Below are 17460 nucleotides of genomic sequence, written 5' to 3'. Positions count from 1 at the left end.
TTCCCTTTTCTCTGCAGCCTTGCCAGCATCTGTTATTTTTTGACTTTTTAGTAATAGCCATTCTGACTGGTGTGAGACGGTATCTCATTGTGCTTTTGATTTGCATTTCTCTGATGATTAGTGATGATGAGCATTTGGCATTTGTTCATATGTTTGTTGGCCACATGTATGCCTTCTTTTGAGAATTGTCTGTTTATGTTCTTTGCTTATTTTTAGTAGAGTTACTTGGGTTTTGATTGTTGATTTGTTTAAGCTCCTTACAGATTCTGGATATTAGACCTTTGTCGGATGCATAGTTTGGGATATTTTCTGATGTTCAGTAGTTTGTCTGTTTACTCTGTTGATAGTTTCTTTTCCTGTGCAGAAGCTCTTTAGTTTAATTCAGTCCCACTTGTCAATTTTTGCTTTTGTTGTAGTTGCTTTTGAGAACTTAGCCATAAATTCTTTGCCAATGCTGATGTCACGAAGATTAATTCCTGTTTATTTTTCTAGGATTTGTAGAGTTTAAGGCCTTATATTTAAATCTTCAATCCATCTTTAGTTAATTTTTTGTGTATGCTGAAAGATAAGAGGTCCCATTTAATTTTTCTACATAGGGGTAGCCAGTTATTCCAGCACCATTTTTTGAATAGGGAGTTCTTTCCCCATTGTTTATTTTCAACAAATTTGTCAAAGATCAGATGGTTGTAGGGGTGTTTATTTACATTTTTATTATGTAGGTTTAATTTTAGCTAATTTGATCCCAGTCCTCAAGACAATAAATTCATCAGAAAGTATTTTCTTACTTGTTTGCTTGAACTAAGAGTCAGTATATTTTGTGTCTATTTTTATTCCTGAAGAGCTGGGGTTGAAATCGTATCTCTGATCAGTTTGTGAGGCCCCCATTTTGTTCAGATACTTAGTTTGCAGTAATCTGGAACTCCTGAAGATATTCTTGCTTATAGGAAGTTACACTGCTGTAAATATGTCTTTCAGGCTCATCTCAATTTATTTTATAATTGGGGCTCCATTTTCATGTATATATCTTTCTTATCTAATACATGCAAAGTATTAAGGAGTTGTCGTAATTAACTCACTCAGTTTGTCATCTCTCATAACAGATCATTTACTAAAAGCAATGTTTTTACTTCACAGTTGCTGAATATATCATTTTACCTCTATTTTAGGCTCCTTCCGTGGCCCTTGTAATTGACCTTAGAAGCAGAAAGAATTACAGAATTTATTATTTACCTTCCTTCTTCTTTGTGTCTTCCTTGGTAGTTCCATTCCTTTTGTATTAGAATTTTACTGTTCTTTATAGAGCTCAGGCAGGTTATTCATATATTTCTGGTTCTGAGACATTGACAATGTGCTTTCTTAAAAAAATCTCTCCCTGATTGTTGTCTATGTGTCATCTATCTAGCTTGCACCTACCTGTTGTCTCTTTCCTTTTATTCTCAGCCTCTACCATTTTCTTTTGCTTCATAGGTTGCCACTTCAATAAATGTTTCAGTAGGTAGGTATCTTTAAATATACTTTCATCCATCACTATTTTTTTTTCTGTGATATACTTATATTGCATCTACATATACAGTTCATTCCTTCTAACTTTTGGACTATGTTCCTTAGTTTGTATCCATCACATTTGACTTCATTTGGTTTTTACTTTTTTCCTTTTATGCAGTCATAGCTAATTCTCACAGATTTCTTGACAGGTCTGTTGACTTGTGACTACTCTGTTTTCTTTTCCTTTATATGCTCCTGGTCTCTCTGGTACTCCTGGTAAAGAGGATGAATCTAACTTATCATATATCTTCTGCTGGAAGGTTGTTGGGACAAACTTCCTTTCATTTCTGCTATAAAATTCCGATAGAGTTCTATGCTGCAGTTTTGATATAATCTTCGTTTTCTTTCTTTTCCAGTGTTAGGTAATTCCATATTTCGCTGTGCAATCAAATGACTAGCCTCCAGAAATCTAGTAGGCAGTAGTGATTCTGGCAACTTCTAACAGAACTATGTGAATAAAATTCCTATTAAGATTTTAAATGTACAAATGAGAGAAGAGTAATTTGATTTTGAGGTATAAATGCTTAGAAATTAAATTTTGTGGTTGGACGCAGTGGCTCCCATCTGTAATCTCAGCACTTTGTGAGGCCAAGGTGGGCGGATCAGGAGGTCAGGAGATCGAGACCATCCTGGCTAACACAGTGAAACCCCATCTCTACTAAAAATACAAAAAATTAGCCGGGCGCAGTGGCGGGCACCTGTAGTCTCAGCTACTCGGGAGGCTGAGGCAGGAGAATGGTGTGAACCTGGGAGGTAGAGCTTGCAGTGAGCCGAGATCGTGCCACTGCACTCCAACCTGGCCAACAGAGCAAGACTCTGTCTCAAAAAAAAAAAAAAAAAAAAAGTTGAGTTTTGTTCCTAAACAACTTCTTAACCAATTAAAATAGCTGTAGATATTTTATAGCTGCCTTTAGTTCTGTTTCGTCTAGGGACTCATATCTAGAGCTCAGAAAATAAAATAAAGAATGGCATTTGCATTAAATGTAATTTTTTCATTTAAAATAATCACATAGGGCTTTTTTGGCTCTGAGTTCCACATCAAATTGTGAATCATGACACCCCAAGTAGTCTAATAAGAATGTGTCCACATAATGACACACAAATATTTTAGGAAAGACCAAATGCATACAGGTGTGGGCTGGTGTTATTTACTCACGGAACCAGCAGGAACAAAGGCATATCTTATTCAAACAGTTGGTTAAATGTTTTGTCCCAGAGAGGGAGGTTTATATTTCATATAACTGATGACCTTCAAGTGAGTTGAAATGGCTTGAGAGTCAGACTTTTTATCCTTGCCTCCCTGCTTGCATTTTGATTGGTGATTGCTTTGCCTAAGTGCACATTTTAAAGGTGATTCATGACCAAGCATGAAAAATTTGCAAATAGCAATCTTCCAAGATATATGAACAAATATTCTCTTTCTAAAGGATCTTATTTAGTTTTGTATAAAGAACGGATTAATGTTTTCAATGCATTATTCTAGTAGACAGGAAACTTACGCTGGAGTTTTAGGTAATTTTTTGAATCATAAACTCATTACAAATCCAACCAAAGCACTGGCCAGGAATATGTGCATTTGGAAAATTTTAAAACACATTTTAAAAATAATTTTAGGGGAACTATAGAGCCCTAAACAATACCCTCCATTCACATATTATAAATCCCATTCACAGATTCCTCTTGTAGTCCATAGACCTCCCAGGCCAAGTAAATGGGCACTTGCCAATTACTTGAGCCCTTAAGCATTTCATTTCATGAACACTCAGCATATTCATTTATAATATGAATAATGGAGAATACAAACTAGACAGTATTTTTTAAGTGTTAACATTATCTTTCTTAAAGTGCAAAAACATGTTAGTTAAACAAGTAGTACATTTAGTTAAGAATGGAGGGACAAATAGTTTGGCTGATATTTGGAATAAATTTTGTCCAGTGGACAAATCAGTTGTCTGGGTAGCCTAAACTTTGAAAATATGTGAGTCTCTGGTATCAATGCAAGCTACTATAGTTTTGTGTATTTTGTAAGTTTGTTTACACTCACAGAAAAGGGACGTAGCTACCACAGGGAAAATTATAATAATTTCCTATTTATAGAGAAAATTTGTCATAATTCGATTAATTTACAAACTTGCCTGAGGTTTGTTATTAATTCACTGAAGGACAATATCAAATATTCTATTAATTTGTGCTTTATTTTTATAATTTAATGACATATACTTCAAATGACAACTCTTAAAGTTAAGTGGAGGTCATTATATTTTTCTATCATAGAAATCAGGACAAGGCTGTAAGTAATGTGTCTATAATTCCACAGAGTCAACCCACAGATAAACATGCCCATACTTACATGATTGCAAAATGTATTAACAATCAGTAATTTCCTCTGATGCTTAATACATTGGTGGGAATGTAAACTAGTTCAGCCAGTGTGGAAAGCAGTTTGGAAATTTCTCAAAGGACTTAAAACAGAGCTACCATCCACCCAAGAATCCCATTACTGAGTATACACACAAAGAAAAATATATCATTATACCAAAAAGACACATATGTGGGTATGTTCATCACCACACTATCCACGGTAGCAAAGATATGGGATCAACCTAGGTGTCCATCATGGTGGAGTGGTAAAGAAAATGTGGTACATACACACTATGGAATACTATGCAGCCATAAAGAGGAATAAAATCATGTCCTTTGCAGCAACATGAATGAAGCTGGAGGTAATCATCCTAAGTGAATTAAGTAGGAATAGAAAACCAAATAATGTGTGTTTTCACTTATAAGTGGCAGGTAAACATTGAGCACACATAGACATAAACATAGGAGCAATAGGCACTGTGGACTACTAAAGTTGAGAGGGACTGGGGGAAAACATGGGTTGAAAAATTACCTATTGGGTACTATGCTCATACTATGCTCACTACCTGAGTGTAATATGCCAGCGTAACAAACCTGCACATATGTCCCCATATCTAAAATAAAAGTTGAAACTTAAATAAAAAAGAAATTTCCTTTAATTGGTTGAAGAGTTCTTTTGGCAAGGGAGATAATATTGAGAGATAATATCTGGGGATTTCATAATGGGTCAGCACATTTTGAGATAGAAAGCAAATGTATCAAGATGCTCAAACTTTGTCACCTGCAGTAGTTAGAGTAAATGTTCATCACAGAAAACCATTTGAACACATTAAAATAATTCAGTTGTAAATAATTTTAATTTGCCATTTATTTTTTAATTTTCACTTTAAAAACAGCACCAATAGTGGCTAAATGGTGGTTCCCCATAATATATAGGTCCTAATCCCAGAACCTGTGAATTTTACTTTATTTCAAAAAGAGGTCTTTGCAGATGTAATTAAGTTAAGGATTTTGAGGTGAGGAGATAATCTTAGATTATCTGAGAAGGCCCTGAATCCAGTGACAGGGGTCCTTATATGAGGAAAAAACAAACCTAGGAAAAAACAAACACAAAGGAGAAGATGATGTAGAGACAGAGCCTGAGATCACAGCAATGTGGCCATAAGCCAAGAAAGCTGACACGCACCAGAAACAAGAAGGGAGAAAGGAAAGAAATCTCTCCAGGAGACTCTGGAGGGAATATGGCTCTGCTAACACCTTGCTTTCACATTTCTGACCTCTAGTACTGTGAAAGAATGTATTTTTATTGTTAACCACCCAATTAGTGGTAATTTGTTACAGCAACCCCAGGAAACTACTCAGCAGTTTCAAATGATTTATTTCCTTCCTTCCTTCCTTCCTTCCTTCCTTCCTTCCTTCCTTCCTTCCTTCCTTCCTTCCTTCCTTCCTTCCTTCCTTCCTTCCTTCCTTCCTTCTTCTTTCTTTCTTTCTTTCTTTCTTTCTTTCTTTCTTTCTTTCTTTCTTTCTTTCTTTCTTTCTTTCTTTCTTTCCCTCCCTCCCTCCCTCCCTCCCTCCCTCTCCTTCCTTCCTTCCTTCCCTTCCTTCCTTCTTCCTTCCTTCCTTCCTTCCTGCCTCCTTCCTTCCTCCTTCCTTCCTTCCGTCCTTACCTTTTCTCTCTCCTCTCTTGCCTTCCCTCCTCCTTCCTTCCCTCCCTCCCTCCATCCTCCTTCCTTCTTTCCTTCCTTCCGTCCTTCCTTCCTTCCTTCCTTCCTTCCTTCCTTCCTTCCTTCCTTCTTTCCTTCCTTCCTTTCTTCTTTCTTTCTTTTTTCTTCTTTGTATTAGTTTGCTAGGGCTACCATACCCAAACAGACAGAGTGGCTTAAATAACAGAAATTTATTTTCTTACAGTTCAGGAGGTTGGGAGTCCAACGACCTGTCAGCAGTGCTGGTTCCTTGTGAGGGCTGTAAGGGAAGGATCTCTCCCAGGCCTCTCTCCTTGGATTGTAGTTGGCCATCTTCCCCCCTTGTCTCTTCTCATCTACTTCCCCTCTATGTGTGTCTCTGTATCCAAATTTTTCCTTCTTATAAGGATATCACTCCTATCAGATTAGGACCCTCTTGAATGACTTCATTTTAACTTGATTATTTCTGCAAAAACCTTATTTCCTAAGAAAGTCACATTTTAAGGTACTGGCGTTTAGGACTCTAACATATGAATTTGCAGGGAAAAACAATTAAACTCTTGATCGACCCTCCCTTCTTTCCTTCCTTCCCTTCCTTCCTTCCTTCCTTCCTTCCTTCCTTCCTTCCTTCCTTCCTTCCTTCCTTCCTTCTTCCCTCCCCCACTTCCTGCCTTCCTCCTTCCCTTCCCTCCCTCCCTCCCTCTAGCAATAGCCAATGTAACTAACTATAAAAAGAAGTAGACTATATAATACTTAATGTATGAAAGAAATAACTATTTCATGGAAGTGATTATAAACATTTCAGATTTCATTAAACTAGTAAAGCACTATTGATTAGTGAATAATACCCTTATTTCATACTTTTGGAAAAAATGCATAAGCTTTGCTATTGCTAGCTGTATTAATTTCAGGATCAACTCTGAATCTCCTGTATTAGTAAAGACTGAGAAGATAGAGCTTATTTTCTTTTTCCTGCACTCTAGCTCTGACCTTATAGTTTGTCTCATTTTCCTTTATCTCTTTTTGCTTATCTTCTGCTCCATTGGCTTCACTCTAGTAGTTTGAATGGAAAAGGGAGCATGCCTCCAATCTAACCAGCAAAACAATTGTCTAATTATTATTCTGGCCTTGATCATGTCACATACCCTTTTGTAGTAAAGAAGCATGGCTGATGACTACAGTGTTCTAGTAGATTCAGCAACATGCTCATCCCTGAAGTCAGTATTGGAATTACCTCTACACAAAGTACATGAAATTGGTTGGGAGTGAGAGTTGAATGGTATTCAGGGGAAGATTAGTGCTATGTAAACCTAAGGAAGTGAATTGATGCTGAATAATCAACAATGCCAACTTTCTGCTCTACTAAGCCCTAAGAAGCTTTCCTTTGCCTTCATCACTTTTCCTAGGTTTCTCTAAGGACCTGATTTCAACAAAAATGTACCTAAGCATTCTGAAATTATATACCTTGTTTATTCCATTAGTTTTTTTTTTGAAGGTGATTTTAGTGTTATAAAAAGAACTGCAAGTGTAGCTGCACACCACCTAGAAAATGAAAAGGAATCATAGGGAGGTTGAACCTAAAAGTAGGAGATCTAGAAGTAGCATTAAGTATCTATCAAACTTTGAGTTGTCACATGACCTCTCTGCAGAGATCACAGAATCTTTGCCTATAAAATGAATGAATTGGGCAACATGTTCTCCAAAACATCTTCTGCCTCTAAAGTCCTATGATTTCGTTAGAAGTGATGATATAGTAATAGCAAAACTTCGGTTTAAATGTAGTATCTACCATATTGGGGGAGTATCCCAGGAACAAAAAAAGCTAATAAGTCAAATTCTAAAAATACTGCAATATTACTTAGAAATATTTTTCTTGAGTAAAATAAATCATAATAGCAACACATACCATTTAAAATACTTTCTTCGGGTGAAAAAATATAGTGATGATTTTAGATTCATTTATTCTAAAGTATCAAGAATGGAGGAAGGTTCAAAACGTTGTACCTCCTTGAATTAGAATTTACACACACACATGCGCGTACATGTACACACACATACATGCATACATGTATTCACAATTTGGCTTTTTCTGTCTAGTTTAGTTGCATGAGTTATTTTTTCTTATATCTTTGAACATTATAGGGTGTTGCTTCCAGTAGTTTGGTTAAATCATAAAAAGAATTTTTTTTTATAAATGTTTGTGCTATTATTTTGCAAATAGGAAATATAATACTTCAATAAATTTGAATTAAACTGGTTGGAGAGTAAGTAAACTAACACTTATTTCCTAATTAAAACCTAGCTACATGATTTCTATACCCCTCTAGTCTTATTATTCTCTAGGAAATTAGCACTTTAAGGAACTGCAAAATCCACTAGAAAATGCCATAGTCATTTTCCCACTATCAAGATGGTTTGTGACTTTCTGTGTCAAATCTGGCTTCCAGCTGTTTAATTTTTCAAAAAATAGAGACTGTCTTCAAAATAAGAAACACTCTTTTGGTGATAAACGTTCATATGGCATTTATATTAGTGATTGAAATAGATTATATTGGATTTCACTATAATATGATAAGAAGGGAATGTGAACATGTCAGTTGTTTTCCCTGGCTCCTCTGTGTAAAACTGGACTTCAGGTCAGAAGAGCCCAAGGTGTTGATAGGGTTGCTTTTTCCCTCTTCCTTGTTGACCTGAGATCACTGAGGAAAAGAAATAGGAAGAAAAATGAACTAAAGTTCAAGGCTCTGGCTAAAATAGGGAAGACACTGCCTTTGATTGTCTATTGGTGTATTAAGATCAGCTGGTTGGGGAACACCTTTGGTCACTACACTCTGTAAATAAATATCCTCTATTTATTGTTTATCATAAATTATTATTTTGTATGCATTTTAGTATTTATGACCTTCTCTCTCTTTATTTATACGAAAGGAAAATAATCTGTAGTGAATAACTCCTTAGTATATTCTGGCTGCAGGCGTAGGTAGCTGCCAAAAGGCTTAAAGAAATGGTAATATTTATAAACTGAGGCATATATTACACATATACCTAATTCTATAGAACGATGTTAAAGATATAAGATGCCACATTTCTGTGTGTCATCAATGCCTCTAAGAGACATAGAACCCTGGAATGTTTGGGCCTTTCCACCAATGTACTCAGGAAGCAATGCGTATGTTGGCAAGAACTTGCTCCTTCTGTAGCACTCTGGAATCACCACTTACCAGTTGTACTGTTTTCAAGAAGTGACTTAAGTACTAGTTCAGACCAGAGAATTCTGTGAGTATCAAGTTAGATTTGCATGTGAAAGTGGATTGGAAACTGTAAGTCTCTCTATGAATGTGGCTTTGCTAAATATTTTTAGGTTGCAAATAATGAAATCAAGATGAGGGGGAGAGAGAGAGAAGGTGGGCGGGGGGAGATAGAGAGAGAGAGAGAGAGAGAGAGAGAGAGAGAGAGAGAGAGAGAGAGAGAGATACCATGAGGAGACAAGAATACTTCAAACCTGAGAAAAGAAAGAACAGTTGAAGTTCATTAGGAACTAAAATTGGGAACTAGAAATACATTAGAAAATAAGAACTTTCTCTATTTCTAGGGTGCATGTTTCTTTTTTCTTTCTTACTTAGGAATTCTATGTAGTTATAAGGACTGCTCCCCAGTCCAAATAACCAATGTAACCTAATTAATATCTCTGAATACCAATTTAGATTTAATAGGAGGATGATCTGATAGGGTTGGGTTGGGTCATATATTTTTTAAACCAATCAGAGCTGGGAGAGAATGCTCATGTAATATATTTTCAGGGGCTAGGGTAGAGGGCAGTTCTCAAAAAAGTAGTGGTGGCTTATTGGGTATAAATCCTACAGGATAATGTGAAAATCATAAAAGAGTGTTATAAATAAGAATGTAATGTCATTTATATATCACAATTATGTTCTTGTGACCACTATAAGATGTTTACCTATTCACTACTGTCATCATTAAAAATTAATGACCCACTCTAACCAGACTTTTACTTCCACCAGTTCACCAGAACTTCAAAGTTGCCAGTGACCTGCATTCAATTAATTCTAATGGTTAATTTTCCGCTCCATTTTTCCAATCTGTAGCACTTGATATTATTGTTTTTCTCTTCTTAATTTTCATTGTTTACATAGCTTGTAGAATACCACATACTACAGTTTGTTTTCTTCTAACTCATTAGTTGCTGCTCACTTTCCGTTGCTGTTTCCTCCTCTTCTCTAGCTTCTCAGTGTTGGAGTGATCTAAGACACAGTTCATAGTCCTCCTTCACTTCATTAACTACACTCACTCCCTTGATCATAGTCCTAGATGTGAGTGCTATCATCTCATAGCTCTAAATATTATCTATAATACATGTTGACAACCCAAAATTCTTTATGTCCAATTCTGACTGTTTTCTCAAACACCAGGTTTATGTATCTTCTTGGAGGATTTTGTATCCCCAATTCAGTACGCCCGACATCAATCTCCTGATTTATTCCCTCAAAACTACCCTACCTGAAGACTTCCCCATCTCTAATTATTCAAGAAATAAAGGGTTAATTTTGAAATTCAGAAACATATTGTTTAATAACATAGGCAAAATAAGGCCATTTTCAGGTAAGCCAAAACTAAGACAGTCTTGCAGGTTGATGGAAAATGACACCAGATGGAAAACTGGAATTTTAGGAGGAAATATGGAGCATTAGAAATGAAAGATATATGAGTAAACATAAAAGGCAAATTTTTTATTTTACATACATATAGTTATTTAATGTAAAAAAGTATAATGTATTTTAATTTATGTATATGTAATATATATGACATAGCATAAAAGACTGGAAAAGAAGGCAAATAAGCCTATATAGCTGCATATTTTCTATGTTTTACATGAACTAATACATTATTAATAATTTATTAATTAAAAGTTAAACGTATACATCCCAATATCTAAAGTAACCAGTAAAAATAATGTAGTCATGTTTAGCTAAAACCTCAGGAGAAACTTAGAAATAAATTATAAGAAATTCAATTAATTCCAAAAGGGAACAAAAGAATAGGGTAATAAAAAAATTTAGAGAGAGTAAACACCGATAAGTCTATGTTAATTTAATGAAAAAGTTTTATTAAAAGGCAGGAGTTTTCAGATTGAATAAAAAAGCAAATTCAACTATCTACATATCTATAGACTTAGATATATATGTAGATATACATAGAAATATATATATCTATAGACAGATATATATGTAGATATACATAGAAATATATATATCTATATAGATAAATAATATATAGATATATAGACATATAATATACATAGATATATATAGATATATTAGTTGAATTTGCTTTTTTATTCCATCTGAAAACTCCTGCCTTTTAATACAGAAAAATGCAATGTATACTACAAGCATAAGAAAGCTGGAATAAATATTTTCATACCATATAAAGAAAGCAGGCAAAGAAAAATGACACATTATGTACAGAATAACAAAGCTAAGAATGACTATAATCTTCTCATCAGAACCCATGCAAAATTAAAAGAATGGAAAAAAGCTATATAATGGGGGGAAAAAAGTCTAAATTTTAGGGGTGGCTATATTCAAGTGTTGAAGGAAAGGAAACAAGAAAGGTCAATTTAGAGTTCTATGTCCAGCAACAAAGTGAGATACTTTGCTAGATAAGCAAAAGCAGAAAATATTTGTGACCAGCAGATCCTGCAGTACAAGAAATGTAAGAAGTTCATCAGATAAGAAAAATGATAAGAGGAAGAAACCAGGATCTACACAAGGGAATAACTAGCCTTAGAAATGGTTAAAATATTTATGAATACAAAATACTTCTTTTCTCTTTAATAGCTTTAATTTCTTTAAAAACAATATACTCTTTAAGCAAAATATAATAACAATCTATCGAAAAAAGTGGAAAAACATATATAATGAAAAAACTAAGCCTAAAACATAAAGGTAGATACAATCAAATGTTGAAGGAATATATAAAAGGAATATATGAAGGAATGAAAACAATGTACAGAGAACACAAAGAGGAAATTAAAGTAAATTGTCAGTTTTTACATTATATATAAAGTGGAAGAATATTATTTGAAGACAGCCTTTTAGAGAAATAGTTACATATGGTAAACTGTAAATTGATCACTAAAAAATAAAACAGAGATATAGGTAACTGACCAAGAATGTAGGTAAAAGGGAGTACTAAACACTGCTCAATTAAGCGACTGCTGCTCTGCTGTAGCCATAAGGGATTGATCTATAATCAACTAAAGTTTCTATAATATCTGTCTATAATCAATTAGAAAGACATGCAAGATGTGCAACAACTGCCTTTACACATTGGACAATAGGCAGGACTGTTATCAATGAGAGAGAAAAACAAAAACGAAGGAATCCTACAATTTTCTCAGCTCTTTGCCTGGAGAGCTATTTCTAGGCTGCAGTGCAGAGAGGGGCAACACAATTATTATGGTGAATTTAGGATATAGAAATGCAAGTTCAGGAAGACTGAGGTGACTAGTATTTGCTAGGCAAAAAATGGGAGACGTAGGAGCTGCACAGAAAGAGTTTCCAAGATTTGCAGAGTAAGGAGGAGCCCTCATATGTTGACTGAGTTTCGATCCTCATGATAAACAAAGGCCATCCAACTGAGGAAAGCACAAGAAGAAATCACTACTCTGAACAATTCCAAGAGCCCACATTGTTCTAGGAATATTTGCATTCCTACTAACAAGAGCAAAGGAAGTTTAAATACATGAGACAACTGGTAGAGTCTTTAGATGGATATTGCTTGACTAATGGGATAGAGGAGCACTAGACCATTGTCTACTCTGAACCTAACTTAACAAGGCTTAAAAGCAAGACTTAAAAGGATCAAACTAATTCCAAGTAACTTTACTCCAAGTGCTATGATCTGAATATTTGTCCCCTCCAAAACTCCTGTTGAAATTTAATCCCCCATGTGGGAGTATTGAGAAGTAGGGCCTTTACATGATGATTGGGTTATGAGGGCCCTGCCCTTATGAATGAATTAATCAATTTTTGAATTAATGGAGTAAAGGATTAATGTATCATGGGAGTGGTACTGTGGCTTCATAAGTAAATGAAGAGTGTATATTAGCATGCTCAACTGCCTTACCATGTAATACGTAGAGCTACCTTGGAACTCTTCGGAGAGTTCCCACAATCAAGAATGACTTCACCAGATGTGGCCCCTCAGTCTTGGACTTCTCAGCCTCATGACTGTGAGAAGTAACATCATTTTCTTTATAAATTATTTATTTTTAGGTATTCAATTATAAGCAAGAGAAGATGGACTAAGACAACATGTTAATAACAAAGTCCTACTGAATGATGAGGGCCTCATAAACAGATCACGGGGAGGGGAATTTAGTTGCTCTAACCAATAGCCAGCACCATCTGCTAGACTTGAGAGTGAGGCCATCTTGGATTTCCCAGCCCCAGCAAAATTCCCAACTGAATGCAGCCATATGAATAACCCTTGACAATACCACATGGAGTAGAAGACCCACTCAGCTAAACTCAGGTGTTAGCCCACAGAATTTTGAGAAATGGTAAGTCATTGTCCTTCAAGCCACTGGATTTTGGGGTGATTTGTTACACAGAAATAAATAACTGAAACAGAAGGTATGTGCTCGCTTTTGAAGTGGCCAAGGAGAATGTTGAAACATGAAGAATCTTCCAGAAAGTGAAATTAAGGCCCACAGAGAACAATGTGCTAAGAAACTATTCTCAGAGAGCAGAATTAGGATTTACTCAAGCAACAGTTTGCATTTACAGGCAAACATTTTTCCCATGAGATTTTCCTTTTTATGTGGAAATGTTTACTGGAATTATTCTGTCCCTTTTCCACAATTCAATAATGCATGTGTGGAGAGTAGATAATGTTTCTTTTTAGTTGATAGATCTCTGGGTCATAAGGAACTACATTTGGTCTTTCAGCAAGATGGAACATTTGGAAAATAATAATTTATCAAATATTTTGAAATAAGTAGAGGAATGGATTTGGAATGTTCCTAACACAAAGAAATGATAAATATTTGATGTGATGGATATCATGATTACTCTTATTTGATCATTACACATTGTATGCTTATATTAAAATATCACATATACCTCATAAATACATAAACTATTATTTACCCCAGTTTTTAAAATAAAACTTTGGGGAGGAAACATTGGGGATTCTCGGAATGACAGTGAATTTTCTTTCTGCAAATGAAAGAGATGTGATTTTTTTTTTTTTTTTTTTTTTTTGAGACAGAGTCTTGCTCTGTCACCTGCAACCTCTGCTTCCTGGGTTCAAGTGATTCCCCTGCCTCAGCCTCCTAAGTAGCTGGGATTACAAGCACACGCCAGCACACCTGGCTAATTTTTTGTATTTTAGTAAAGATGGGGTTTCACCATGTTGGCCAAGATGGTTTCAATCTCCTGACCTCGTGATCTGCCCACCTCAGCCTCCCAAAGTGCTGGGATTACAGGTGTTAGCCACCTCATCCGGCCAGAGATATGAACATTTTAAAATACGGGGGTACACTATGGTATATTTAGAATATTTATCAGGGTGTATTCACCTCTTGTGATCTTCCCATTCCATGTCAAGCGTACATGTCTCTAACATATAGAAATTATGTTAGGCCAAGGAACATGATTTTACAGTAGGAAGTGCAGTAGGAATGCAGTAGGGATCAAATATTAAGCATAGGAATTAAGAGACATCACACAGTTTGGCTTGCACCCTCTGGGACCTTCATATCTCCACTATAAGAAGAAGGTACCCCAGGTAGCTACTGTTTCTTCAGCCTCAGCTCCTGCATGAACCAGGAGAAATAAAGTTCAGCAACTCTGAAGATGCATATGCTGAGGTGGCACCATGCTAGCTGAAATTTGGACTGAGTGAGATAAGATCCTTATACTTGGGTACCACTGAGCAACATTATTTGACTAGTATACTTCTTTGTATTCCCTCCCCAAAGATAGATATTAAAATTTAGTTAAAATTATTATTATTATTATTATTTTGTTATTTAGTTTTTATTTCATAATCATAAACTTAACTCTGCAATCCAGCTAGGCATGGGAGAGAACAAGGAAAACATGGAACCCAAAGGGAACTGCAGCGAGAGCACAAAGATTCTAGGATACTGCGAGCAAATGGGGTGGAGGGGTGCTCTCCTGAGCTACAGAAGGAATGGTCTGGTGGTTAAGATAAAACACAAGTCAAACTTATTCGAGTTGTCCACAGTCAGCAATGGTGATCTTCTTGCTGGTCTTGCCATTCCTGGACCCAAAGCGCTCCATGGCCTCCACAATATTCATGCCTTCTTTCACTTTGCCAAAGACCACATGCTTGCCATCCAACCACTCAGTCTTGGCAGTGCAGATGAAAAACTGGGAACCATTTGTGTTGGGTCCAGCATTTGCCATGGACAAGATGCCAGGACCTGTATGCTTTAGGATGAAGTTCTCATCTTCAAATTTCTCCCCATAGATGGACTTGCCACCAGTGCCATTATGGCGTGTGAAGTCACCACCCTGACACATAAACCCTGGAATAATTCTGTGAAAGCAGGAACCCTTATAACCAAATCCTTTCTCTCCAGTGCTCAGAGCACGAAAATTTTCTGCTGTCTTTGGAACCTTGTCTGCAAACAGCTCGAAGGAGACGCGGCCCAAGGGCTCGCCGTCGACGGCAATGTCGAAGAACACGGTAGGGTTGACCATGGCTAGTACTACAAGAATTTCCTCGGCGGCAGCGTCTGCAAAGCCGTTAAAATTATTTTAACTGCCATCAGTGACAGACTGAATTAAGAAAACTGTGGCACATATACACCGTGGAATACTATGCAGCCATAAAAAAGGATGAGTTTGTGTCCTTTGTAGGGACATGGATGCAGCTGGAAACCATCATTCTCAGCAAACTATTGCAAGAACAGAAAACCAAACACCGCATGTTCTCACTCATAGGTGGGAACTGAACAATGAGATCACTTGGACTCGGGAAGGGGAACATCACGCACTGGGGCCTATCATGGGGAGGGGGGAGGGGGGAGGGATTGCATTGGGAGTTATACCTGATGTAAATGACGACTTGATGGGTGCTGACGAGTTGATGGGTGCAGCACACCAACATGGCACAAGTATACATATGTAACAAACCTGCACGTTATGCACATGTACCCTAGAACTTAAAGTATAATAATAATAATAATAAATTATTTTAACTGTAGAAGCTCATAATTTAAATCATATATGGTAAGGAAAACCAAAGAAAATTAGACAAAAATGTACATGCACGTGGAACAAATTTAGTAACTAAATTTATACAAGGCCAAAGCACCTTTGCACTCAAGTATATTACATTGCCATATAAGAAGTTAATGTGTCTCTTCTCTGATAATTTTATTTGCAGTGAGTCTGGAAAAGCTTCATAATGAGAGTGAGGTTTCAGAAAACCTTGAATAATAAAAGAGGCCTGACCAGGTTATGGGAAGTATTATATGTCAGAATAAATTACAAGTTCTCTTTTAATGTTATAACAAATTGCAATTTTCTATCATATGGAGCCTCTGTTGACATGCTTTTCAAGTTTCAGCAGGGACTTCTTGCAGAGTAAGTTTTGTAAGCTTATTCAGTAATTCCAGGGATATAGCTGATAGTATCCCTGATATTTGAGTAATAGCATCACTTCACATTAATGCCAACCTATATTAGCTTGATCCAAAAATCAGTGAGTTCCAAAACCACTCCTGAGACTTGTTATTGGAAAGGAGGAATATATAGAATATAGAAACATAGTCTAAAAAGATAGTAGAAAGATGAGGCTTACTTCTGAGAGAAATATTAATTTGAACTCCATAGGTTGGCAGCAAACCTAAAGGATTGCGGAAAAAGTATTTGCTTATCTAAACACTCTTGTCTATCTGTTTAAAATCTTTTACTTTCTATTTCTACAGTTTTAAGCTTTATTTCCTATGGCATTTCTTTCAAACTTTGTTCAGTAAACATTTTATGCCCAGGACTTTGATGAGACACAATTGTGGAAGGAAAATAAATAAGATAATAGAGCTTCCCTGTACCATTCCCTGCCCCTAAAAAACTGTACAATCTAGTTTCTGAGGTTACTCAAGGTAAGAAGTGTTATTTTCCTCCTTTACAAGCTCTCATAGCTTATCCAAATTTGAATGTAAATGGTTTTTCTTTAAGAAGGCTTCATTAAGCTGGAAGAACTATCACTTTGTATATGGCTATGTCCCTAGCCTGGATGGATCATGACTGATGCCTTCTATTACATTTCATTAATATTCATGATGGTACTGGTGTAGCTGCTATGAGTGAAAGCTTGGCAAAAAGAAATCCAAGAATTGTATAAAGTAGAATATGTTAGAGATAGTTGATCCCTTTCTCCTTTTCCTTTGCTGTTCAGAGTTGGCACAAAACTTTCATTTTGAAGCTATTTAAGAAAGTTAAAAATAAAAGTAAGTGCATGCATACACATACACAAACACAGTAAAATTCAAATTAAAATGGATTTGACACCAATAATGTATACCCAGTAAGACGATTTTAGAGGAGTTAAAATCCAAAGTGATGTGAATTGATTTCATTTCATTTCTTCCCTTCTGATGCTGAAATATTTCTACTTACTACTGAAATAACATAGTTATAGTATTCAAGACCCGTTCATTTCAAAATGGATATGAGAAGGAGCTGCATATTTCATCTATCTTTCACGAGGAACAGAAGAAACATTTATTGTTTGAATTTTATTGATTTCTTTTTTGTATATCACATGATACTTTAATTATATATCACTTCTCTCTTGTAAGTAATCATTTCAA

The 17460-nt window shown here is 35.8% G+C and overlaps 1 protein-coding gene across 1 annotated transcript; it reads right to left on the bottom strand.

The window, feature by feature from the left end:
* Positions 1–14845: 14845 nt before the first annotated feature.
* Positions 14846–15380, bottom strand: LOC115894321 (peptidyl-prolyl cis-trans isomerase A). Its single transcript, XM_030921521.1, has one exon. It carries the CDS (start codon positions 15341–15343, stop codon positions 14846–14848), a length of 498 nt encoding a protein of 165 aa, XP_030777381.1. The 5' UTR covers positions 15344–15380.
* Between the last annotated feature and the right edge of the window lie 2080 nt (positions 15381–17460).

Source organism: Rhinopithecus roxellana, chromosome 17 (genome assembly GCF_007565055.1).
Source record: "Rhinopithecus roxellana isolate Shanxi Qingling chromosome 17, ASM756505v1, whole genome shotgun sequence".
NCBI classification, from domain to species: Eukaryota; Metazoa; Chordata; class Mammalia; order Primates; family Cercopithecidae; genus Rhinopithecus; species Rhinopithecus roxellana.
Note: the sequence above shows the minus strand (reverse complement) of the source record. Positions and strands in the feature narration are given on the sequence as shown.

What these genes read in the sequence shown, in the direction of transcription:
- LOC115894321 (XM_030921521.1), bottom strand. Translation starts at nt 15,343, where the DNA reads ATGGTCAACCCTACCGTGTTCTTCGACATTGCCGTCGACGGCGAGCCC.